Source organism: Panthera uncia (assembly GCF_023721935.1).
Source record: "Panthera uncia isolate 11264 chromosome B3 unlocalized genomic scaffold, Puncia_PCG_1.0 HiC_scaffold_1, whole genome shotgun sequence".
Lineage (NCBI taxonomy): Eukaryota > Metazoa > Chordata > Mammalia > Carnivora > Felidae > Panthera > Panthera uncia.
Window position 1 is genome coordinate 47,736,384 of NW_026057582.1, and position 27,351 is coordinate 47,763,734.

Below are 27,351 nucleotides of genomic sequence, written 5' to 3' on the forward strand. Positions count from 1 at the left end.
TTCTGCTCTAAACAGCCTACCCAGTTTTTAGGCTAGATGTCCCTATGTTGTTTCATGGCCTAGGCCGTCCTTACACCCATTTGGACCTGAGTGGAAAGAGAATGTCTATCAGTTGTAGAAACCAGTAAAATAAAGTAGGGTAGCATGTTCTACTCCCATTTACATTTGTTCAATGGAAGGAGAAGAATTCATTTTTACTACCTGTTATGTTAGGGCATTGAGATTTGCCCAGTGATGTCTAATGTGAATAGTTGCCAATTCAGTTTCTTCTGAGAAGTACTGAAGTGGGGACTACCTATGTCACCATCCTAATGATGTCAATCTGTCAGTTCTCTGTGATGAATGTTTTTATGTCTCATGAGCTAAAAAATAAAGGTTTCCCTATATACATGTGTTTATATTTGTACATGTATACACACACACACATATATGTATGTTATATATATATATATATTTATATTTATATATATTTATATTTATATATATATAGATTGATACAGAGATATAGATGTGTGTGTATGGATGGAGTGCCCAGATCTTGTTTCTAAATACCATTTTCTTTTAAAAGAAGCCAGGGCTCCTTGGAAAAATGATTGATTCTAGGGCTAGGGCAGGGAAAATACAAGATGAAAGAAAAAAGTGCTAAAAATAAATAAAATAAAATAGATGGGGCGCATATCGAGAGGACACAGAACCCCACTTGAAGAGCTCCTCATGGCCAAAGCTGGAAGAGTTTGACCAACAAAATAATCATAGTAAAGGATAAAATAAATACAGAATAAAATAAATAGATATGGATACAAACCGATATTAAAAATTGACTAAATGGGGGAGAATTAACACCTCTCCCTTAAAGCAGAATTCTGATAAATAAATGTAGAAAGAAAGAAGAAAATAGAAAGTTATCATTAGGCAAACATGAGAGTAGTAACTGTTGTAGACAAAATCCGATAGAAACTAAAATTAATAAACAAGGTTAAGGAGAAACACAGTTATCATCGTCTCAACCTGTCTCCCCCAAGAGAAATAACTTTGCAGTGGAGAGACTTGAAAAAACTACCTGAGAAATCATGTTCATGACGTTGAGGTGGACAGTCTTTCAAGAGATAATTTCGGGGGGCACCTGGGTAGCGCCCAACTCTTGGTTTCAGCTCAGGTCGTGATCTCAAGGTTCATGGGTTTGAGCCCTGGGTCGGGCTCTGCACTGACACTGCAGAGCCAGCCTGGGATTCTCTCTCTCTCTCCCTCTCTCTCTGCCCCTACCCCACTCATGCTCTCTCTCTGTCTCTCTGTCTCTCTGTCTCTCTGTCTCTCTTTCTCTCTCTCTCTCTCAAAGTAAGTAAAAATAAACTTAAAAAAAAAATAGTTTTGGTTCATTCCACTGAATATAATGGTCATAAAAGAGTATGTCATTGAATCGGGGGCTAGAGTTTTTTTAATGCTGCCTTCTGTGAACCCAGTAAGTTTCCCTAGGCTAAATGAGTATGTCCGCTCTTTGATTTTTTAATTTTTCTTCTTAGTCCTCCACTTTAGTGTCTTCTCTGGAGGCAGAACTGTCTGAAGTGAAAATACAGACTCATATTGTGGAACAGGAGAACCTCCTTCTCAAAGATGAACTGGAGAAAATGAAACAAGTAAGACTGTATGCTGCTGGGAGTGGGTGCAGTGGAGAGGCTCACAGTACACGGTGAACCTGATGGTCTGGCGTTGCCAGCCACCGGACATCCTTAATACACTGTCCTGTCAACTAGCTCATTGCTTCGTAAAAGCTGAGGGTTTGCAGTACAAGTCCACGTATAAGGGCTCCTATTCCTAAACCTCTACATGCTGTTTGAGGTGTGTAACTGACATGTTGTAGACTAAAATTCTATAAATCAGTCACAGCTGCTTCAGTTTAAGAAATTTGTTGCTCTGCTTTCCTCTAGCCAGGTGACAAAGTAATAATAAGTTTGTCTAAAATGAAAGTGACTTTCTTGCTCATAACTTTAATAACTACTCATCCAGACTGGTGTGACACACACAAAAAGGTACCTCTTTCTCTTTTTTTCTTATGGCAAGTATGTGGCATCTATCTTGGGCTAAGGAGCAAATTCTAGAACATTAGCAGGGATGCAGTCTCACTTATGAATTTGGTTTTAAGAAGCCTATGTCAAAGTTTCAAACAAAGACTTAATTTTAAGTATAAAAGAGGGTTCACCTTAAAGGTATATCCTGAGCATTGTCCTATTTTATTCTTAATTCTGTACTTTTCAGTGAGTACAGGATTTGAGCAATCCTAATTTATAAATAGGAGAATTTAGTTCTGTTTTTTAAAATTGCTTCACTTAAGGTTTACTTCGATATTAGGACATCCTTAGAGTATCAGATTCTCTCTTTTGTATCTGTTCAGCCTGTGAGCACAAAGGTGTCCTCTGAATGCTGAAATACTGAGTCTCTAGCACTGAGTTTATGTTTGTGTTGATCTCTAGTTGACTCCTAGAAGTCTTGACTTCCTAATAGGATTATAAGCCTTCCGGGAAGTTTGTGCCTCTCCTAATGCCTAGTACTGGTACCTGAGAGGAGTTCTGTAAGTCAGATGCTGTTCTGCAGAGCAGATCTGTTCTGCCATAACAGAAGCTGTCTGCCTTTATAAACATTCCAAAAGTTGAAGCTCACAGGGCCTAAGTTTTCCAATGCTGTTATTACCAAGTTCATCCTAATTACCGTGGGCATACTTTTCTCCTTTACCTTTTGAAAATCTGTTGTTCGGTCTTTAAGATGATAATGATGGGCTCCAAATCCATAGCATGGGAAATGCATGTTTTGTGACTTCGCTAAGCTAGAGATCAGAAGAAAAGGAGTGGATCTGGGAGTAAGATAGCATGGTGAAGACATCATTTGGCATGTTTTTATTGTGAAGGTTTTACAGAGGTGGTGGGATAAACAGTGAAGTGGAAAAATGGTGAGCTTTGTCTGCCTTGGGTAGAAAGTTGTTTCACGGCATCTGGGCTCTTTTGGATCACGACAGTAGGATAGTATCAGCCCATTGTTGCTGCCATACGGCATGGACCTAGGAAGTATGTGCTGCTCTGTAGGACATAATACAAGTAAAATTACTTTGTGAGTGAGAAATTATCTGTTGCACAGCAAAGAAACACAAGTAGCATCAGCAGAAGCCACATGCCAACCTGCACACCCAAAATGGTACCAGGCTTTGTGAGGTTCTTGGGATGAGGAAGCAAGGCAGAGAGCAAAGGAGAAAGATCCTTTAGTAAACCAGTGTCTCGGTACTTTAAAATACATTGTCCTATGTCCTTCTGACTTTAGATTTGTAAGGTGTGCTGTATTTGTTCTCAGTTGAAGACAAGATTCAACCCTTAAAGTCTATTTTGTCATATTATTCTAAAGCTAAATGTGTCAAAGAACTTAAGGTATAAAGTAGAAAGATGGCCATAAAATCTTAATGAAGAACTGAACATATGGAAGTCAAATGAAACAGAGGGAAATTAAAAATATATGGACTATGGGAAAGGGTAAAGACGTGTAAGAAACAATCGGTCTCTTTGAAGCAGTCATTGGCGGGGAGGTAGGAATCACTCCCATACCCTGGGACATTTAGCAGTATCTAGGGCCATTTTTTTCACAACTGGTGTGTGGAGAGAGGGGTGCTATGGGCATCTAAAAGCCAGAGATGCTGCTAACCATCCTCTAGTACACAGAAAGGCCCCCCAAAATGTCAGTCCTAGTAAGGCTGATACTGAAATGGAACGGAAACAGCCTTTGGTTTGCCTTGATTCCAGTGGAGAGGAGGAAGCCAATGTGTCCGCATTAACATTTTACTGAGCCAGGCAATTTTGGCCTCTTCCAAAGGGAAGGACCCATGAAACAAACTGAAAAACGCTGATTGTTTTAGCTTTAAACTTGTCTTTGTATTGATACACAGTCCTTGGTTCATGCCAATTCTATACTCTTGACTGAGATTGCTGAAAAAGATTTTTTTCTAGTTAAAAAAGCATGAGGAAAATGTATGGTGCTATGTATGTACACATGTTAAATTGATGACAGAATGGCAGTATGTCACTTATTTTCCCTTGAGGTGCAACGGAAGCTAGGACAGTTACGTAACAGTGTCTGTCTGCTTGAATCTATCTGAGCAGACATTTTGGCAGTCAGTTGGAGAATGGAGAGAATTGAGTAGGGAACATTTTGTTAAATTTAATTATAGTTCCTTAGAGTTTATATGTCCTCTGAAATATCTATGTAGATAGGGAAGTAGCAGCAGCCATGAAAACGCCCTGTTTATAAATACCTCTTTATAAATACAGCCATGAGACACGATGGGATTGTTGATCTCTTACAGCTGCACAGATGTCCTGATCTTGGTGACTTCCAGCAAAAACTTGCTAGTGTTCTCAGCTACAATGAAAAACTGCTGGAAGAAAAGGAGGCTCTCAGTGAAGAACTAAAGAGCTGTGTGGATAAGGTAGGAAACAGAAGACTTTTTACCATCACCATACAGTGTATACCATAGTGAGCATTTCTCTATGTCCAGTGGCACTCAGCAGTCCCGTTTTAGCCTGAGCGTTCCAGCATTTCAGCAGGCCTTACGCGCCCTCTGAATTTCTGAGGTCAGGATTTTAACAGGAGGCTAAATTTGTTTAGTGATGATATTATTAAATATAGTAATATACAGTTTGCCTCATTTTAATATATAGCCATGCTACTTCATATATAAATAAGTATTGTCGCATATAATACTCTGAGATCTATTACATAGACACACGCTTTTTTTTCTATCATATTTTCCCTAGCAAATCCCACAACACTGCTTTCGCCCCACCTGCCTTAGTAGGCGTTCCATGTTTTCCTATTATGGTACACTCTTGAGAGTTTTAATTGCCTCCCGGCCTACCACTTCTCACCCACAATGAGGCAATGAGAGAGAAAAATGGAAACCACCAAAGAAAAGAGACTCTTCAAAATTAAAGGTAGAAAAGGGAGTCAGGAAAATGTCTGTGTTTTACCTTGCCCTGCTCCCACATGGCACTTATCTTTTCAGCCTCTGTGGAGATGCACAAATCGAGGCTAGATATGTTTGCAAACATGCCTGCTATCTCTTTTCTTTTCCTGAAACAGTTGGCAAAATCAAGTCTTTTAGAGCATAGAATTGCTACTATGAAGCAAGAACAGAAATCTTGGGAACACCAGAGTGAAACCTTAAAGTCCCAACTAGAGGCTTCACAGGAAAAGGTATGTGGCCAACTGTTGTTTCACCTGTACAGTTAATTATTTTCCTATGTATTCCAACAGAATTCCTAGTAGAAAGAATATTCCAGATAGAATGGGCCTAAGAGGGTTCATAATGATTCAATTTGATTAATATTTTTCATATGCTTATAGTGTGATGAAACTTGAACAACAGTTCCCTCAGAGTTCATTATTATGAGATTACCTCATCATTATGAGATTACTTATAAAAGCTTAAGAATACTGTGTGGAAATGACTGCTTGTTTCTGATTTAGAAAAAGGATTTCTAAGGCAGGTTCATGCCCTGTTTTGATATCTATCAACATTGCTTTTACAAATTTAGATTATTTTTAACTAAATAGATACTGGGGCACCTGGATGGCTCATTCGGTTAAGCATCCAACTCTTGATTTTAGCTCAAGTTGTGACCTCATGGTTCATGGGATTGAGCTAGCTTTTGTCATGCCAGCTGGTACTCACTGGTTCTGTAAGATATCACTTGGTCATATACCAGATGACTGTGTTAGCGACACCTTGCTCCAGGACATAGCTCATCATTGCTCTAAATATAACATCCTGTAAATAATACATAATAACTGGGGTCTCCACGAGGCTACTAAAAAGAGCTGGATATAGTAAATATAAGGGACCTTGGAATTCTCTTATCTTAGCTCATTCATTCCTGGACATGCTGTAGGTGAGACCATGAGGATCTGCATCACAATGTAAGATTTTTCTCATGATGCAGGTTCAGAGTTTAGAAGACACCCTACAGAATGTGAACCTGCAAATGTCCCTGATTAAATCTGACCTACGAATGACTCAGCAGGAAAAGGAGGCTTTGAAACAAGAAGTGATGTCTTTATATAAACAACTTCAGAATGCTGGTGACAAGGTAATTTCTTTTTTATTGAGGTATAACTTTATACAGTTAAGTGCACAGATTTTAAGTCTGTAACTTGAATATTTTTATGGATGTGTGTATTTACATAAATATATGGTTGATCCCTGAACGACAACAGGGGTTAGGAGCCCCGGCCCCCTGTACAGTCAGACATCCACCTAAAACTTCTGACTCCTCCAAAACTTAATTACTAATAGTTAGGCCTACTGTTTACTGGAGGCCTTACCAATAATATAAACAATTAACACATATTTTAGGTATTATACATATTATGTACTGTATCCTTATAATAAAGCTAGAGAAAATACAATACTGTCTCAAAAAAAAAAATCTCCACGTAAGTGGATTCGTGCAGTTCAAACCTATGTTGTTCACGTGTATATTTTCCATAACTATGTATGTGCATATATTTGTGTAAACAACTCCTATTTCAAAATATAGAACATTGCCAGCACCCAGCAGGCTCTCATGTCTCCCCTCCAGTCGATGACCACAAGGGAACCACTTTTTGACCCACTGCCACCATAGGTTAGGGATGCCTTTTTCTGAACTTCATATAAATGGAAGCATAGTGACAAGGTTACGTTTTGTGTTGCGCAGGTCAGGAGACCACGCTGAGTTATTTTGCGGTAACAAAAACACTCTTGATGTTATATAAAGTGTATCTCATTTTAATATATCAAAATGCTATTTTGTGTGCTTATATAAATTAGAAATGGTATTATAGATGTCAGCCTTGTGGAGATATTAACATTTTGTCCTACCATAAAAGTAGGACAGTTATTTTAATCCAGTTATATCTTGGTGATACTTTTTATTTTACACACACACACACACACACACACACACACACATATATATTTTTAAGCAGGCTCCACACCCAACATGGGGCTCAACTCATGACCCTAAGACCAAGAGTCTCACACTCTACCTACTGAGCCAGCCAGGAACCTCCTCTTTATTTTTTTTTTTAAAAAAGAACAATAGTTCTTTCCATTTTAAAAAATTATTTCTGGGCTGACATTTTTCTCAAAATGAGATTGTAACTTTTTCTTTTTCATGGTTTAGCTTAAAACACAAAAGGCTTACCTACTTGTTACCTTTTTTAAAGCATTTTCCAGAATCCAAAAAATCACTTTGGTAGCTTAAAGCATATTCCTGAGTTCAGGGCTCAATTACATGGACAGTATGTGCTTTGGATTCTAAAAAAGGGTATGATTGCATATGGGAAAAATGAAAGAGTTTAGCTTGTGAAAGCTTTCAAGTTAGCAGTGCATCTTGAAGTTCCCTCTGTGTTCTGTTAACCAAAAGAATAGTGATCTGGGTTCAAAGCATTAACTTGATAAGTATGAAGCAATTTTTAAGGCCACCAATCTCTACGCACTTGGGTTCTATATAGAATTGACTTGCCCTACAGTCATCTTTGCTATTAGACTTGATGGGACTATTTTGCCGAAGATCATTTTAAACAAAGAAGTTTCCAAACCTTTTTTAAGTCACACCCCCCAAATACGGTATGTATGTGTGTATATAGACACATACACACACACACACAACATACACTCACCCCCATTAGAAGATACGAAGAATGAAAGGTGCTTCCTAAGAATTATTGTCATTGAGTAAATATACTCAAAACAGAAATCAGCTTGTTTTTAAGGCTTAACTCTTCAATTTGCTCTTAAGAACTGGGCCCCAGAAATAGCCACCTTCCATAACCAGCAGCAAAGGCCTTCTTGGGACCAGATGGATCATGTGATGAAGGAGGAACAACAGCTGCTTTGGCAAGAGAACGAGAGACTCCAAACTGTGGTGCGGAACACCAAAGCGGAACTCACGCACTCACGGGACAAGGTAACGAAAAGCGGCACATGGTGACATACGTTTGAAAATAGTGTGGTATAAAAATGAATGTTTAATAGGACTGAAATGGGTCTAGGGTATGGATTTGAGTATTCTGCTATGGCAGACTTACTTTAAGAATGCATAATTTATCATTTACTTGCAAATAATTTTATCCTGATATGTTTATAAAATATTTTGTTTCATTTTGTGTAATCAGTTCTATACTAAAATCAATGATTTTAATCCTGACTTTCAATACAGACTCATGAGAATTATGGTAACTATGTATTCTTCATTTAAAGAGACTAGCTGTCAAGACTGATAGTACAAAAGTGGCAAAATTGGACTCCATCTTATTGGGCTAACTCCTTGTAAGAGAAAAAGTACCCCTTTTTAAAGATTCAGCCTTTTAAGGTTAGAATGGTCTCTGAAGATGATCTTTTCCAACCACTAAACTGATGTTTATATATAGTCTTTACTTTTGCTAAGTAGTTGACCAACTATGCTTAACCTATGCTTAAACATTTCTCTTAAGAAAGAACTCTCTGAAGAGCCACAGATAGCGATTTAGAACACCTACTCTGTGCCAGAAACTCTGCTATTGCTGAAGTTATAGCGTTGAACAAGACAGACATGGTCGCTGTCCTCATGGAACTTGTTGGTGTGGATACATGGTTTCAGGTGTGGACAGTCCAATATAAAATTGATGGGACTGTCACATCACTGACTCCTAAAAGCCATGCTCATGTCAGAGAGCAAGTGCCTAGGACTATGTTTTCCTGACAGCCACGTCACCCTGTGGACGCCCAGCGATTTGGTAGATCCAGACGTCCTCTATTCTCTGGTCCTTACAGTGTTGGGTTTTTAGACCCAACCAGACTAAAAACAGATTTACCTAGAAGGATCGTTTGCAATCCAAAAAAAGCAGACTTCAAGAATTGGCAGACTTGGGGCGCCTGAGTGGCTCAGTCGGTTAAGTGTCCAACTTTGGCTCAGGTCATGATCTCGCAGTTTGTGAGTTTGAGCCCCATGTCGGGCTCTGTGCTGACAGCTCGGAGTCTGGAGCCTGCTTGAGATTCTGTGTCTCCCTCTCTCTGCCCCCCGCCCCTCACTCTCTCAAATATAAAGAAACATTAACAAAATTAAAAAAAAATTGGCAGACTTGACTGGGAAAAAAAAGTGTTTTTAATACAACAGAACCCAAGTACTGAATAAAAACTTTCCTTATGTTCTTTTTTTGTTTTTCTTCCTCACTGGATGACTATCTTCACATTTCTTCCTCTTACATATGTTGTTATTAGGTCCGTCAACTGGAATCAAACCTTCTTCCCCCTAAGCACCAAAAACATCTAAACTCATCAGGTACGGTGAGGCCTACAGAGCAAGAGAAGTTGAGCTTAAAGAGAGAGTGTGAACAGTTTCAAAAGGAACGATCACCTACTAATAGGAAGGTAAGTTTTAAGAGTTTAAATGTGTCAACGTCCTTACTGTGATGTGTCCCTAAGTGTATGTTTCTTTCCCTGCATGCTTCCAAGGAAGTGATCACAATGGTATATTTTGGTTCTTCCTTACATGTATGTTTTTGTAATCTGGTCAAATAGTATTATAGTTCTTTATGATTGAATGGTGGTTGCAAAGGAGCAGTTAACTTTAAGCATTCATAATGAAGATGGTTAATCATCTTTAGCAGTATTACAGCCCTTTTAATTTTTTTCTAGTATTTATTTACCTTTGAGAGACAGAGACCAAGCACACATGGGGAAGGGGCAGAGGGAGAGACATAGAATCCGAAGCAGGCTCCAGGCTCTGAGCTGTCAGCACAGAGCCCGATGTGTGTCAGCACAGAACCCATGAACCGCGAGATCATAACCTGAACCATAGTCAGATGCTCAACCGAGTGCCTCACAGCCCTGTTAAGTTAGCAAAATAGATATACTTTAAAATATATATATCCTGAATATCAGGAACATCTTCATATGGTCTGTGTTAGTTATCTATTGCTGTGCAACAAATTAAAAGAACAAACATTTGTTGTCTCCTTTTCTGTGGGCCAGGAATTCAGAAGCAGCTTAGCTGAGTGGTTCTGGCTCAGGGTCTCTCATGAGGTTGTGGTCCAGCTATCAGCTGGGACTACATTTATCCGAAGGCTTCACTGGTACTAGAAGATCCACGTCCAAGTTCAGTAATATTACAGGAAGAGGCTCTGTTTCTGGCTGGCTGATTACCAGAGGCCTCAGGTCCTCACCACCGGGGCCTTTTCTCAGGACATGGCAGTGACTAAGAGGAGAGAGAGAGAGAAATTCCAAAAGATCACTATAGAAAGCTGTAGTGCCTTTTATAAGCTAATCCTTGGAAGGGACACACCATCATTTCTGCTGTCTTCGGTTGGTCACACAGACCAAGGGCGTGAACACCATGGGTGGACATCAGTAGGGACCGTGTTGGAGGGGGGCTACCATGTGGTTAAGTCTCTAGAGCAACTTTTGCTTTCTGTACTTGGTTCCCTGAAGTAAGAGATCTAAGCCCAGTGCTACCCTGGGAGTTCTTGTCCCTTGTTTTTCTTTCTTCCTTCTTCTCAACCAAAACTCAGAGTGGTCACTGTTACCTTCCTCTTCTGAAAATTATGGTTTGTGTAAAAATCTGGGAAGAATGATGAACAATCATTTGTTTCTGTCACAAAAATTTTATGAAAATTTTAAGTTTGTGAAAGTTATGACCATAGGCGGTAAGAAGACTGGTTTGTGCTCTAAAGCCAAAATGCCATTTAATTTTAGGTACATTCAAGTACATTTTTCAGAAAGATAAAGGGTTTCATCCAGCTGCTCACTGAGAGAAAAGTCTAATGATAGGTTTTAACTTGAAAAGATTACTCTTCTGTTTAAAAATTCTTGCTACTCTCCTCAGCTCTTTTTGATAGAAACCAAAATCAGCCTTCTATAGAAGTGTCCTGTATTTCTACTTAGCAATATTCCGAATTCCTGGGTCAGGTAGCTCATTAGAATCTTCCTGCAATAGAGAATTCCAAAAATGGATACTCATAAAATCTTCAAATTTAGTCTTTAAAATTGAGAAAGGAGTTCAATAAAGCAGGTTTTTTGTACTCTGTTTTAAACCCGACTTAAACTTTGCCTTAAGACTGTTTTCCCCACCGATCCATCGTAGAGGATCATGAAAGGGATGTAGTGAAAACTTCTACCTTTTTTATTAATAAAACGTACTGGAAAATATCAGAGTACATGGTTCATGGTAAGGATAAATATTTCATGAAATTTTCTTTCAGTGATATGCACTTATAACTGATGATGCGTATATATGTACTTATGGGTATGAGTTTATGTCCTGGGTGTGTTTCTTACAGTGAGTGACACTAAAGTTTGCAAGCCAGGTGCCTTACGGAATCTGTTCTATGTAAGCAGTAATGATCAAAAACTAAATATAATTGATGCACTGAATCATAGTGCTGTTTTCCTTTGCTGAATGATCTTTGCTTTCTTCCAAGGGGTGAGATTTCTGACTAGCATGGATTTGTCAAAATAAAAAAGAGCAACTCAAGTGTTTGTAAAGGAAATTTTTGGGTTTTTTTTTGTTTTGTTTTCTTTTTTTTTAGCAGGTCAGTCAGATGAATTCCCTTGAAAGAGAGTTAGAAACAATTCATTTGGAAAATGAAGGCCTGAAAAAGAAACAAGTAAAACTGGATGAGCAGCTAATGGAGGTGAGTTTTTAAGCAAAGGGCCTCAGTCTGAAGAATATTTTAATCCATGAATGTGCCGTTTGTTGAGAGAGAGCAGCATAGCATGAATTCCTATTACGAGAAAAACTGGAAAAGTATGCTGCCAAGCTGAATTCTTTGGTCTGTCTTACCAAGTTTGATAGACATTTTTGCTCATTACATAGTCATGGGAATTTACACTGCTTCACAGAGGAAGGAATAATGTGGGTAATCCTAAAATGCAAGGACCCATACCTCAACAAATTCAGGGGGCGGGACTCTGATATTGGTCCAGAGCTCCCCACCACTGCTGTGATTGTAACGGTTTCCCGATACCTCCCATATCATACGTAGTGTTTTATAGATGGATTGCTAACAGCCTCTTGGGTTAGGAATTTGGGAATATCAGCATGTAGAAGTTTAATGTTCAGGTGCTGTCATGGTTTATTACAGATTTGTAATTCAGCACTGCCTCGGGAGAGGTACATCTGTTAAATATAAAAATGGAGTTGTAAAACTTGTCAGCTCGGACATTGGGTATCCAGTCTACCAGATTGCTTTCTGATTACTAAGTACAATTACAGGATGTAAAACAACATCTGTACAAATCCTCCTATAATAAGTAAAAACTTCACAGAGATATTTTGCTTTGGGTAGATGAAAATATCACGTAGTGTACTATAAAATTTATCTCAGGTAGAGAGGGCATGGGTAGAAAATGTCTTTGTGCTCTTAAAAACTACTACGAATACAAATATCTTAAAAACAGAATTATAGGATGAGAGAGATTTAAATATTTTAAGAAATTGGACATGCCAAGGTAATTTTAAATGGATGATTTTTACGAAATCTGGCGAAACACTGGCAAATTTGTCACACTGACATTTAAATGACCACTGAGGTTTCTGCCAATCTTATGTTCTCTGATTTATCCACTAATAGGGAGATTAAACTATAAATAGCATATAATAAGTGTGTTCAAAAGCCCAAGCTGCAGGCTATGTTTAGATACAGACATGCTTTCTGATGAAATAATTATATATTGTGAGGAGTAAGATATCTGAAGCTAAGCCCCACCTCTCTAGTACCAAATTGATAAGTAACAGGGTATATACTTAGGCAGTGGCAGATCCTCTCCGAATGTTCTGCTAACAGGCCAATTCTTCTCCCACCTGCTCGAGCCGTCCTCAGAAACCCCCATCTCTTCCTAACCCCCCTTGACATGATTAGCCATCATAAGCAATTTCCCTTCATTATTTTTCAGAATTTTTAGGATCAAGGAATTTCAGGAAAGCTTTCTCATCTGATGTAGGCACTCCCTTGACGGAAGGCATCTCTCCTCATCTTTCTATGCCAGTTTAAAAGTCGCTGATGTAATACAATACATATCCATGCTCCAGGGCATGCTCCCACATCACTAGACTAGGAAATAGAAGAATTTGAGTCACACTCTGGGGCTCTTTGAACTACATGAGGCGGTGTTCTATAAACAGTTCATTTTGAACATTCAACAAAGGGGTTCCAGTCCATATTAGCACTTCTCAAGTCCACTGGGTACCTCCGGTAGCCAACAGTTTTCAAACACTCAAACGAGAAAATTGCCATTTGGAGATGCAGAATATAAACTGTAAAACCAAGTATTTAACATCAGATCCACCCATGCTGGACCTGGAATCTTCTAAATAATTGTAGTGGGGTAGGTGGAGGAAAAGGTGGTAAGTTCCCAAACTCACATTGCAGTTGCAGGATCAGAGAAATAAGATATTTTAAAGTTTATACACGGAGAAATGTAAATGTTGGTGTTTTTGTAAGTTCTTTCTGACTTGAGCACACCTATTCAGGTATATAATATACCCAGTTTTAACTGTTCTCTTTTTGTAACTCATACTTTTCTTCCTCTCTTTATGACTCCTGTAATTTTCTTTTGTTTTTGTTTTGTCTGTGGCTAACCTGTACCTAGAACTCTGTGGTTGGAACTAGCAGAGAAGGGTGCAGTTCTCTGCCTGAGATAGTGTGTGAAGGTAGAACATTCTCTTTCAATCAATTTCATAGCATGGAGACCTCTCATTAGACTCCCTGTTCATGTAATCATTTCTACTGACTGTAACAGTTAATACATACTTAAGGTAAGAGCCAGTATTCATTTTCAGTTTGCTTTAACTGTGGCATATGTCTGTTTACATTTAGGCCAGGATTTTCCTCAGTATGTAAAGATATATGTGAAGAAACTCATCCTGCTGATAGAAAATCATGGGATCATAACTCTCCCTATTCTTTATTCCTGAAAATAAAATGGTGGGTTTTCTAAATCTGTAACTAGAAATATTTCAAAATGGGTAATCTCCCACCTCAGAACTTTAGCTTGAAGGAAATGGATAGTGGCTCTGAAGTTTCATGGTAAATGTTTAGTTATAGTCGTCTCTTAGAGGGCCTATTTCCCCTCTCAGAAGCCTTGAGGTGCTTCTTCTTGAGTTTGGTACTTGGTCGTCTTCATTGCATGCCTTCTGTTGAGTCCTCAGTCCGCTGAATGTATCGACAGATGTGGAGTGCCATGCTTCACTGGCCACATGCAATGTGCATTCTCCTTCCTTTTCCTCTCCCCAACTTCGGCATGTGATACACACATCATTGTCTTATGGTCTTGAACAAGTATTTCTATATCACCCTCTGTCCCCGAATTGCTTATCTTACAGTGCCATTTAAGAGTTGAACATTGACAAAATAAAATAGGTTAAAATAATTTTGGATAGGAGATTCTTTGACTCAGTTGCTAACCTGGAAAATACATAGTCATTGAACATTTGCTTTTAAGAGTCTTTATGAATGGTAAGTAAAGTGGCAAAACCCTAAAGCTGAACCACTTTCTCCCCTTTGCTTACCCCAACTTGTGTCTTTATTTTTATTTTTTAATGCTTTTATTTTTGAGACAGAGAGAGAACATGAGCAGGGCAGAGAGAGAGGGAGACACAGAATCCAAAGCAGGCTCCAGGCTCTGAGCTGTCAGCACAGAGCCTGACGTGGGGCTCGAACTCATGGACCGTGAGATCATGACCTGAGCTGAAGTCGGTTGCTTAACCGACTGAGCCACCCAGGTGCCCCGCTGTTTTTTTAAACAGGCATAATTAAAAGTTCTAGTGCCAGAAACAATGAAGTAGAATTCAGACACATGACTTATATCATGTAGCTCCATCATGAGTGAGGAAGTACATCTTTTAAGTCTAAAAACTTTTAAGAAATCCTACTTCTTAACTATATTATCTCCTAAGGAAAATGACCCTTCCCGTTACTCACTTCTTACTCAAGTCACGTACTGTCCTGTGTTCAAGTGATCAGTGGGTCTGAGAGGCCGTTAATGAATTCATCAGCTTCATTCCCTCTGCTTGACATTTGCAAGGGCAACTCTGTGCTTGAAGGCACTTCGGCTGACCGGGCTCCGCCTCTGTCCTCCAGATGCAGCACCTGAGGTCCATTGTGATGCTTAGCCCATCCCCTCCCACGTGGGATCTCCAGCTGCGCCAGCAGCAAGCCTGTCCGACGGTGCCCAGGGAGCAGTTTCTGCAGCTTCAACAGCAGCTGCTGCAGGCAGAAAGGATAAACCAGTGCCTGCAGGAGGAACTTGAAAACAGGACCTCCGAAACCAACACGCCGCAGGTACGAGGCTCTGTTTTCCCTCATAGTAAACTCAGATCACCTAATTTGACCTGTTTATTGGGAAGTTCTACCCGTTCAGAGGTGGAGATTAAGAACTTAACGTGTCTGTTGAAGAGTCTCACCTTACCTGTGTTTACACACCCACGGAACTGCAGTGTTGTTTGGGTTTGGTTTTTTGCAGTGATGCTTTTGAGCTCTCAGCTTCTAAGCTGGGTGATGAAGTGTTCTGGGTCTCCTTTGCACATTCGTAATCCATGACGAAGGATCAGGATCACTTAAGCACAGTGTACAGCTGACCTAACAGTTTTTGACTTGACATTTGTGTGATGCCAGAAATATTACAGAATTCAAGTTCACCTCTAAGATACGCAGTACTAACACAGGCCCCTAGGTTTTCCTGTACCAGAGGGGTACAACCTGCTGAATTCCATAGAATTCACAAGTGGGGACTTTGTGGAGTCAGTGACATAAGGGAAAAATGTCAACTATGTTTTTTAAAATCATCTAGTTTCAAAAACTCTTTCAGAAAATCAACATCTTTTTCCCCTTCCCTTTGAGTTAGAATCATCCTAGCTTCTTACAGACACGATCTGATACAAGCTGGATTTTCAAATAGTTCTCTTAAGTGCTTCGTTCATAGTCCAGCTTTGCTTGTCGATTTTGTTTATTCAGAACCAATAAAATTGAAATTACTCCTTCGTTTGTATAATTTTAAATGAATCCTTTCTGGTTTGGATGCTCATCTTCTGTCTCTCAGTGGACATTTAATAAGGAATTTCCCCAACTCCTTTTCCCTAATTGTCTCAAAGTGGCTTTGCAAAGTCAAATTAGCACTACAATTACACAGTGGAGCAGTTCTGTCTTCCTCTTCTCGTAGTATATATCTATGGTTTGTCATTATATCCTCTGTCATCTGCCCTTTCAAACAAAAGGTTACAATTAGTTTTGTCTTTTGTGCTTTAAAAATCCACGTTTTTGGAAGCTTCCTCTATTCCACTTCAGTTTCCAAATATTAAAATTGTGTAGATGGGCTGTCGAAGATACTTCAGTAATTCCTTACAGAATTGAGTTATAAAACCTTGACCTCAGTTTTTAACAGACATTGTATCCATTGCTTTCTCATTCACGCTATTTTCAAAACATGTTCTTCCAACCCACCTGCCAATGTTTAAAAATAAAAAAATATCCTTTTACTCCAATTACTTCAGGATAAGATTAAAAAAACCTTAGTACAGTTTTTGCCTAATTTTTTTCTAATGTTTATTTTTGAGAGAGAGAGACAGAGTATGAGCAGGGGAGGTACAGAGACAGAGGGAGACATAGACTCTGAAGCAAGCTCCAGGCTCTGAGCTGTCAGCACAGAGCCTGACGTGGGGCTTGAACTCACAGATTGCAAGATCATGATCTGAGCCAAAGTCAGACGCCCAACCAACTGAGCCACCTAGGCGCTGCAAAGACTGTTGAGGTTTTTGTACTAAAAAAAAAACAAAAAAACTTTTTTCTCCAGCCAGATGGCAGAGTGGACTGCTTATTGTTGTCTCTAGAATACCACTGCAGGCTCTTCTGTTTCTGGCCCCTGAGCTGACACTAATTTTAAGATTACAGAACATTATTAGAATCTGCACGTCGCCTCTGTGTGTGGAGTGATGTGATTTCTTCTGCCTCTGTGTTGCTTTGCTTGCATTGTAGTGTTAATGTGTATGCTTTTAAAGATTGTTTGCATTATAGATGTGTGAATTTAGACTCCTCCCCAAACATGATCTTGACATGGGGTGAAGTATACCACTTGCCTTCTTTCTCTAGGCCTTGCTACCGGAGCAGCGAGCAGTGCATGCAGATTCCTACAGAAGGATTGGGCACCTGTGAAAACTGGGCTGCTATTGATGACATTTCTTACCATGGCAGCTACTCAGATGCACACTCTCCCCCCCCTCCCACACACACACACACACACGCAGAGACATAAGCTGGAAAACATTTTGGAATCAAGTGCTCTTTTAAATTATATTATTATTATTAAGCCTTTGCAGTATTAGGTCTCTTATTTATTAACGTAGAAATGACAGTTTGTGAATCAAATTCACAAATTTCAGCTTGTTACAAATCATTTTATTTATACCATTTAAAGAATGTGGACTTGAGATTCTTGAAAGGATGTATTCTATATATTTTCTCATTCCATATGCTGTAACTATTTTTAATAAGAGGTACTACTTTTATATATGGAATTGGAAGAAAATTTGGGTTATTTATACTGTTTTGTATAAGATGTATCATGCTTTTTTGACAGGAAAAAGAAAAATTTTGATGAAAACAATAAAATAAATTTTAAATATATGACTGCCTTTGTTTTTCCTCTTTCCTCTTTGGCCATGCTCCATGTTCTTTGAGTTATATGTTTTGTTTTGTTTTGTTTTTTAAAGCAAGTAGAAATCAGGCATCTTCCATTTATGTTTGACCTTTAAAAAGCCATTCTATCTTTTTTTTTTTAAAGCTAAATGTTCTCAAAGCTTCTTTCTTGAAATTTACTTCCTGCATTGGACTTTGACCTACTACAGTTGTCTTCAAACTAATCACATGGTTCAGTTGTTTATATCTGAATAAATGCTGTTGCTTTATCCAAACATTGGCTTCCAGTCCACGTTTGGTCATTCTCCATGCTTTTAAAAGGGGTTATACCATCAGCCATTTAACACCTGAGTTTTGCTTAATGCTTGAAGAACCTTTAAAAACCTGAAATTCCTTACATGGACATTTTCATGACCTGCGGGGAGGGCAGCTGGCTGCACTCACACTCTCTTCAAAACCCGCATAACTCCTTAACCTATCACTGTTGTGTGAGAAGAGGAGAAGCCCTGGCTCTGTTTCTGCCCTCTCGTTTTATCTATGAGTTGTTTGTGGGGAGATTCTTAAGTTTTTTTATGATAAACCCAGCCTCCAATCCAGATGTTTGCTTCACAATGGCAAGTCAAATTGGGAAACAGATGACAATAACTGGCAGGAAGAAGCCGGTTATTATAAAGAAAGGAACAGTAACACCCTCACAGTAATCAGCCATTTTACACAGGAAAAATGGACACACAAATTGCAAGCTGACTGGAAATGCTAAGTGATCCTGAATAAACTCAGTTTTGTTTTGGTCTTGAGAGACCCACAGTATTGCCAAGGCCCAAGTCACAGATGGAAGGTTGATAACCTTATTTTTAATTTACCATTGAAAACTATTTTACTAGAAGAAGTGCACACAGGTACTAAAATGCGGGTTTTAAGAATTTTGCTTTATCTCAGGGGAAGATAGTAACACAGGTAAGATTTTTTTTTTTAATCTTTGATTCTCTGATAGGATTACTTTTCTCATGTGCAACCCATGCAGTGTTCAGAGCCCCCATTTCATCAGAAATCCACCCCTCCCGTTACAAAGGCACATATTTACTGTCCTTTCTCTAGGCATCTTGTGGGAAAAATAAATTACTAGGGCTTTCTTTTCGGTATGGCATATTTTTCAAATGACAACACATTTTTTTCTTCCCTTCAGGGAAACCAGGAACAACTGGTAACTGTCATGGAAGAACGGATGATGGAAGTTGAACAGAAATTGAAACTGGTGAAAAGGCTTCTTCAGGATAAAGTGAATCAGCTCAAAGAACAAGTGAGCCTCCCGGGTCCTCTCCACCCACCCACCCCACATTCCACTTTTAACTCCAGTTTTACATTCCTTTATTGCCATTAACGTGTTAATTTTTGTTGTCAAATAAAGGCAAATTCTACTACAAACGTATAGCAGGACTTAGGATTCACTGTCCCCCATACCACTCCAAAAATATGAATTCTGTATTCTACATTATTTTTCCAGAGCTCTCCTAAGGCCTGTTTGTCCACAATTTTGAAAATGTACATTTGCTAAGAGACTCATCTGGACCTAATGCATTCCTAATGAAGTTCCATGGCTCAAATTTAATTTTTGTAGTTTTTTTTTTATTTGCCCAAGACAGTAAACATTCTATTTAAATAACTAGAAAATTTATGTTGGTAAAAAATGGGGAGGTAATAAATGGAATTTTAGCTTTGCTGTTTGCGATGGCTATGACGACTTCAAAAAGTCTTCTGGCTACATCCAGACCCCAAAAGGCTGTGCTCTGAATTAGAATAGGGACCCTGACCTGCTGGTGGCAGGTGTGGCCTGGGTTTAGAAAGTATTTGTGTAACCACTGAAGAGACATGCAAAAAAGGACCACTCTATAGTAAAGATTTATAGCTACTTTGGAAACTGAAATTAAGACCTGGGGAGGTGGGGGCAGAAATTGTCCCACCTGGTTTTCTAGACACATAAAACTTAAGAATAATAATACCAAGAGAAGGTCTTAATGGAGAATTAGGAACTTTTCTTTGCCCAATATCTTAATCACAAAACGGAAAGAAAAGAAAGTCTTCCACAATAAGCATTTATTCAACCCTGTGATCATTCACTTATTCAAAACATAGTTACTACATGCCAAGTCCTTTTCTAAGTGCTAGAGATATGACAGTGAACAAAATCCTGCCAATGGGGAGCGTAGTTCACATACAAGGTATTAAGCATTTGGCAAGGTGGTAATTTTAAACAAAGAAAATCCGATCCACTCTATTTTCAGCAGAGGGGAACACAGGGAAGAATACTTGATCTAACTCCATGCTTTAAAGAAAGTTTCCTGAAGGCCTCTTCAAGTATTGACAGCTGAGTAAGATTTGAACAGGTGAAGAAGTGTGAGAAGGGCATTCTAGGCTACGGGAACATCATGCAGTTACGACAACATATGGTGTGTGGACATCTACAAATATTTTGGCATTAACAGATCATAGTGTCCTGAGAGGAGCAGGAGAAGAAACAGGAGAAATAGGGAGGAGTGGGCAGTAGAGGGTCTTAGGATGAAGAGCCAGGAGTGTTTTGTAAACGGCAGGAAGGAAGGGAGAGAAGAAGGGATGAAATGTTTCCTTAGAACAGCTCAATAGGGTAGGTTAGTATGTTACACTTGCCCGTCATCTAGATTCCAGGCTTCAGGTGTTATCGTCTTTATCATTGCCCTTTGCAATGCTAATAAATTAGCCACTCTCAGTTGTTCTTTTTTCCCCTGAAACCTCTATACTTTTAGATGCCCTGGTTAAAACTGCCTGTAAAATGAGGTGTAATGAGTGAAGGGAGGGTTGGAATACATATAATAGGAACCAAAATAAAATTATCGCAAGGCCACTGACAAGTTTTCCCATCCCTTGACTATATATTTTAACTATAAAAATTAAAGTCTATCTTCTGACAAGTTCTATGTAAAAGAGGAAGAGTTAAGGAAAAGGAGCTGCCCAGATCTTACCTCTGTATTATAATACATGAACCAAATTTTAAAATAATCAGGTTATAGCTATGAATGGGAAGGAAACTCAAGCATCTGTTAAGAACAGAGTTAAAGTTCACACCCTAAACCTCAGAAGTTATGAAAGTATTTTGCTATTTTTAGAGAAAGAAAAAGCAGTAACACCTAATTTACTTAGGTGGGAAAAAAAAAGCTTTCATTTTTTGAGCTTTCAAATATCAATCTGTTCTTTTATTAGTGGCTTCTACAAACTTTATGCAAAGAAACAGCTTGGAAAAAGTGGATGTGCTCTGCCTGTATCCCTGATGCCACGTCTGATGTTAAACCTGTATTGTTAAATAAAAGAATATAAGTCATTTGCCTTTATGAACAACTGTTCTAATGTCAGACCTTAAACTTAAGACAGTTACAGAAATGGAGTCAAAATGTTTCTGGTTTCTGTTTTTAGCTGTGCAAGAATACTAAAGCAGATGCGATGGTGAAGGATTTGTATGTTGAAAATGCCCAGTTGTTGAAAGCTCTGGAAATGACTGAACAGCGACAAAAAACAGCAGAAAAGAAAAATTACCTCCTAGAAGAGAAGATTGCCAGCCTCAGTAATATAGTCAGGAATCTGGCACCAGCACCACTGACTTCTACACCTCCCTTGAGGTCATAGCCAAGCCAAAGGATACACTCATTTGTGCACTTTACTGAAATGGATGGAACATTTCAGTAGGTTCTCTCAACCCTTTTTTTTTTTTTTAAACCTTTACTGGTTTAAAGTTCAGCTCAACCTAAAACTGCCAGCAACAGAACTGTACTCTCCATTCGCTGTAATTAGTTTTTCTAAAGAGACTCTAATGGGAGCTGCAAATAGTCACATATTTCACTGTTTAAATTATTCCCCAGTTTTGAATTTTAAAAACATACCCTGATAGCCACCAAAAAGGTGGGTATGTGAACACAATGCAAGAATCTTAAAACCCCCAGTTGTGAATAAGTTAAAAAACAAAACAATATTATGTACAAATGTTTGTGTAAATTCCAGGTATTTTAAGTTTTAGATCTGATGAGTTTGTTTTGATCTTTATTTGAAAACCAAATGTCTGTCTTCTTACACATTTAAATATGGAGAAGTCATTCTGTTTCCAATAATTTTGGCTCTTTAGTGAGAGACCCTGAGCTCAATAACCACGGAGGACAGAAGAGCCAAAGCCCATGTACTTGACCTTCTAACACCTATGGCAGTATTACTACTCCTGATGGATTATGGATACTAAAAACTGATTTACTCAACTACACTGTTAACTAAGGTTAAAACTGTACTTGCTTTAAAAAACCCAACTTTCTTTAAGCATTTTTTTTCCTTCTGACAAGTTTCATTTGGGGAGCTTATCTTCTAAGAAATGGATAAAGCCACATTCTTATAGCATTTGAGCTATAAGGAAAGCACTGAACACAAACCACTTTCAACAGTTACTCTTAGAAGAGAGTTAAGCAAACCATGTGGGTTTCTCTCTCTCTAAAGTCTTGGAGTTCATCAACTTACTTTTAGGGTTGCTTCAAGAACTCAGGGAACAATATTTTAAATGGTCTTCCTGAAACAGTAGGGCCTCTTTAAGAATCTGAAATGCATAAGCCATGTGACCTTATTTGTCTTAGATTTAGAGCCATAGGATTTTTAGTTTTACATTTTCACTGAATTTACTCTTTTGGGAAAAAAAGCATTGATTTTAGCGTTAAAAACCTAACTTGAAGTTATTATTTGTTTAACAGAGGAATAGGAAGTATGGAAATTTTAACCTAACACCTCAAATCTGATCATAAGAATTTCTTAACTCTGATAAGCACTGGCATGCATTCTGAGGTAAAGGAGTGCCAAATAGGATTTTCCATTCAGTCGCAAGACCAGAACTTTCTAGAACAGTCAACATTTTAGAATAGGTAACTTTTATTTTCCCCAAGTAAAATCTTTGCTTCTAGCCCACTTCAGCTAGTCAGGCATTGGTGGAGGACTTACTATGTGTAAGACACTAACAAAGCTCATCTTAACTAGCTATTTGTTTTTGTGGGACAGCAATTAGATGAGAAAAATTCACGCTGATACATTCCTGGAAGGCCAAGCCCATCAATTTACAAGATAAATAACAGCAAAATCACATACTGCTTTATGGGCAGCAACAAAAGATGAAGCAAACCGCCTAAGAGGTCATATAGAGTTAACAAAAAAAATCTTTGGGCACCTGGGTGGCTAGTGGGTTAAGCATCCAACTCTTGATCTTGGCTCAGGTCATGATCTCACAGTTCATGGGATGGAGCCCCTCGTGGGGCTCTACCCTGACAGCATGGGCCTGCTTGGGATTCTTCCTCTCTCTCTGCCCCTCCCCGACTTATGCGCGCAAGCACTCGCGCTCTAATAAACAAAAAAAATTTTTTAACAAAATTTGCATCAAGCAACTTTAGAGCTCTTTGTGGCCTAACCATCTATTAGTCCCACCTGACAACCTACTGCCGGCACCGGAGTCCTCACTACCAGAGCTCTGACAAGGCATGGCCGTTTGTGGGACTGGAATTCACATTCATGAGACAGACCTTTTCATGTTTGGACAGCTCTTATCAGAAAGTCATGAATACCCCCCTGGAAAAATAATTTTAATTCTTCCCTTTAGTTATCCTTCAAAACATTTGATGTCTGCTGTCACGCCTTCCTTAATCTTTCTTCCCCAGTACAAACATTACTAGTAAGCCCAACTACTTGTATGGCATAGGCTTTAACAGAGAATCTTTTTCACTTAAAACTGTGTTTAGACCTAGGCTACTAAGGTCATAAATAAACTATGCATCTGTGGTATATTTATGTAATATGATTCAAGTTACTCAAGGTTATTGCTATCAAAACTGAACAAGCAGATTACTCAAATTACTGGCTTTAGCATATGATCACGTGTTGTATTTTTTACATTATGAAAAGCATAGGTTAATTTCTCATTAATGTGTATTTACATGTATATAAAATGCTGTACAATGAATGTAAATAGGACTTTCTGGAAAGTTTTAGAAAACATTCAGAATCCCCTTTATCCAAAAATCAGAATGCTGCTCAAATGAAAGTTGACTCAGTCAATATCTAGGTGCTTATTCATTTCTTGCTTTACTGCACTTATAAAATTGCAAGACCAACATGAGAAATAGTTACCTTAAATTTACATATTTGTGCAGTTTATTTTTGTAGACTAGAGTGGGAATTTAGCTGGCAATTTATAATAGCACGTTATTTTATAGGCATTTAGCCACTTGTTTTTTAAAAGCAGTGGTTAAACTTTCTTTGTATTTCTGAACAGTTATTTATGTTAGTTTTAGAAGATGGGATCTTCATTTCAAGGAAAGAAAATCAGGTTTGCCTTTGTGATATGTTAACTGAGACGAAAATGTGTGTAACAAAGCCTACATTGTTCTATTTTTGCTTTCTTATGCTTTTTAGAGCCTGAACTCTTAAGCTCAAGTTGTGAGGAGAGAAAAGTAGAGAGGGAGGGGTAGAACTGATCACAGTATTTTATTTTTCTAAAACTCTTTTAAAACCCAGATTTTAAAAACTATTTTAAATGTGAATCCTTCCCAGGAGCTTCAAATGCATTGCTTATGTATTTAATCTCAAGCATATTTTACATAAATAGATCACAAAATCATGAGTTTTTAGGGTATCAAAGGAGGTCTTACAGGTCTAGTGTTTCAAAAATGTACAAATACCCAGGTCAGGTATTGTTATGATGAACTTTTTTTTTTTTTTTTTCTGGAAGAATGAATAAAAAGTCTACTTTATGGTCAACTTTGACATGTAGGAATGATTTTTTGTGGGTTTTTTTCTTGAGTGAAGAAAAAAAAAAATGTGTTGTTTTTGTCAGCATCTTAAAAGGTATTCCCAATCCAGGCACGACTAAGTGCTTTGTAAGAGTACTGACCAAGTCTTGTTTTGAATGGATTACCTATAATGACTCAGTGGAATGAGAGACAAGTTCGGCCAAAAGCCAAGTCAAAACCTAATAACCAAAGTATTCCATATTTAAAACTTACTATATCATGTTAGGGCCTATTTGAACATCTCATAGACTAAAACAGAAAACACTGCATGGCATATGGATAGCTGTTTAATAATAAAAGTTAGCTCTTTATTTCTCAGCTTTTTTGAATGATTTAACATTATGAGAAGACACTTTCACACCATGATTTAAGGGAACACTGGTTTTGTGGAGGAAAAAAAAAAGTTCATCAAAAGCCATCCACAGGATAACTTTTTGAAATAAAATTGTGTATGTGTTGATATCAACTTTGTATATTTCATCTTAGCCATTCTATCTTAGGAAGGTTTTAATGTGAGCTTAAGATGTAAATAAATAATTTTGCAAACATGGCTGTTTTGTATACATCCTGAACTTTTAAACAGTGTCCATGTGTTTACCATTGGTCCTTAGAGTAAAAGCATCAAAATACTGCACTAAACACATTCTACAAATGCAGAGTCTCAGTACCCACTCCAGACCTAACACGATATCCTCATATTCTGCATTTTAAGAAGATCTGAGCGTTGGGACTCCATTTCTGTCATAGAATTAAGGACTTCTGGACCAGCCAGGTTGGGGTCTCTATACCCTATAGTATGGTTCATAATTTACTTCTAGAATCCTGACTTAACCTCAGGTGAGGCCCTACTTGAGATTGTGGGTACTTCCAAAGTGGCTTGGTTTCACTTTTCCATCTTTATGGGTGACTCAAACTTTCTTAGTTGAGCTGCTCGTGACTGGCTAGATATATGCAAGTATAGTCATAAAAGTTAACCTGAACGAACATTGAGGCACTAGCTGAATACTGAAACGTAGAAGCAAAATGGTGGCCAAACCAGACCCATCTCACAAGCCTTGTTTTATTTACTTTTCAAGCTTTTACTTATTTATTTTGACAGAGCAAGAGCATGCAGGGGAGAAGACATGCCCAGTGCAGAGCCCCATGTGGGGCTTGATCTCACAATGGTGAGATCACAACCTGAGCTGAAATCAAAAGCTGGATGCTTAACCAGCTGAGTCACCCAGGTGCCCCTCAAAGCTTTCATATCAGCCACATTACTGCCTTTATGAGGCAAGAGCTATGAGTAAATTGAAACTTGTGACTTACTCAAGGTCACACAGCCAGCTAAATAGGGCACTCAGGACTTAAGGCCCAGATTTGTCTATATTTTTCTATATAGACAATATAGAAATATTTGTCTATATTAATATGTTGCAGCAACACTTGTATCAATTTCTACTTCCATCAAATGCATACTATAAAGAAAAATCTAACTCATTCCTGGTTTACTGTATGATCTGATGGGGGTAGAGTATTTATACACAAAAAAAGTTAGGAAAAATTTATCTACGTAGAAGATGGTTACACTTTGTTGATAGATTCAATACTATGGGCACTAGGATAAGGAAGGTTAACATCTTCAGGTATTTAATTTTAATGTTTATTTTTGAGAGAAAGCACGAGCCAAGCAGGGGCAGAGAGAGGGGGGACACAGCATCTGAAGCAGGCTCCAGGCTCTGAACGGTCAGCGCAGAGCCTGACGTGGGGCTCAAACTCACAGGCTATAAGAACACGACCTGAGCTGAAGTCAGACGCTTAACGGACTGAGCCACCCAGGCGCCCCAACATCTTCAGGTATTTTAATGTAGACTGGGGAAGGTTCTTCACCTAGTCTATTAAATGTAATTGTGTATGTGCTTCATTGAGATTAGTGTAACCTGTTTGCAGTCTCATTCATCTTGCATTCAAAAAGTCATGTTTTCTGATATTTACTTGGTGTCCAATAAAATGGTTAGATTTTAGTCAAAGGATCAGAGTTTTAACCTAAATTATATAAATTATCTGTTGATTAAAAAGTTAAATTTAAATTAGATAAAATATGACATAAGTCACAAAAGTGGTTTTTATTTAGTGTTTGGTTTTTGCCTCATTTATAAATCAGGGAAAATAATTTAAACAAGTGAACATTTAAAAAAAAAAAAAAAACACTCCACAAAGGCAAACCATAAAACTGAAACAGTGAAATGCCAACTAAAGAGTAGTCAACTGTTGCGGGGGTGGTGCCTGGGTGTCCCAGTTAAGTATCTAACCAGCACAGGTCATGATCTCAAAGTTTGTGGGTTCGAGCCCCAGGTCGGGCTCTGTGCTGACAGCTCAGAGCCTGGAGCCTGCTTCCGATTCTATGTCTTGCTCTCTGCCCCTCCCCCACTCATGCCTCTCTTGGTCTCTCGAAAATGAATTAACGTAAAAAAAAAAAAAAAAGTAGGCAACTGGGGTGCCTGGCTGACTCAGTCAATAGAGCATTTGACTCTTCATCTCGGGGTCATGAGTTCAAACCCCACATTGGGTGTAGAGCTTACTTAAGGAAAAAAGAAAAAAAGGAGGCAACCACGTAAAATAAAGCTGGATACCCTCATGTTAAAAGTATTTAATTCTAAATGCATGAGATATGCTTTACTAGTGAAGGCAAAGTAAAAATCTGAACAGTCCTTATAGCCCAGATGAGCATTTACCAAACATTTTTCTTTCCTGTTTGGAATTTTATCTGTCTTCAAGATCTCAAGCAGGCACCAACCCAGTCCCAGGCACTAAGATGTTATCCAGTATTGCAGTGCTATGGACAATAGGG

At 38.4% G+C, this 27,351-nt stretch overlaps 1 protein-coding gene across 8 annotated transcripts in view; it reads left to right on the forward strand.

Annotated features, from left to right (window-relative positions):
* NIN (ninein) overlaps positions 1-21,991 on the forward strand; it is a 96,057-nt gene extending 74,066 nt beyond the window's left edge. For 4 of the 8 annotated variants that reach the window (XM_049612795.1, XM_049612797.1, XM_049612798.1 and 1 more), the window contains 10 exons: positions 1,521-1,634; positions 4,340-4,462; positions 5,116-5,229; positions 5,976-6,122; positions 7,818-7,985; positions 9,278-9,427; positions 11,584-11,688; positions 15,136-15,336; positions 18,872-18,985; positions 21,130-21,991. In XM_049612795.1, the coding sequence (XP_049468752.1) occupies positions 1,521-1,634; positions 4,340-4,462; positions 5,116-5,229; positions 5,976-6,122; positions 7,818-7,985; positions 9,278-9,427; positions 11,584-11,688; positions 15,136-15,336; positions 18,872-18,985; positions 21,130-21,339 (1,446 nt within the window). In that variant the 3' untranslated portion in view covers positions 21,340-21,991. Of the gene's footprint in view, positions 1-1,520; positions 1,635-4,339; positions 4,463-5,115; positions 5,230-5,975; positions 6,123-7,817; positions 7,986-9,277; positions 9,428-11,583; positions 11,689-15,135; positions 15,337-17,139 lie in introns of all 8 variants that reach the window. The other 4 variants (XM_049612799.1, XM_049612800.1, XM_049612801.1 and 1 more) reach the window with 4 other exon arrangements.
* The last annotated feature ends 5,360 nt before the right edge of the window (positions 21,992-27,351 follow it).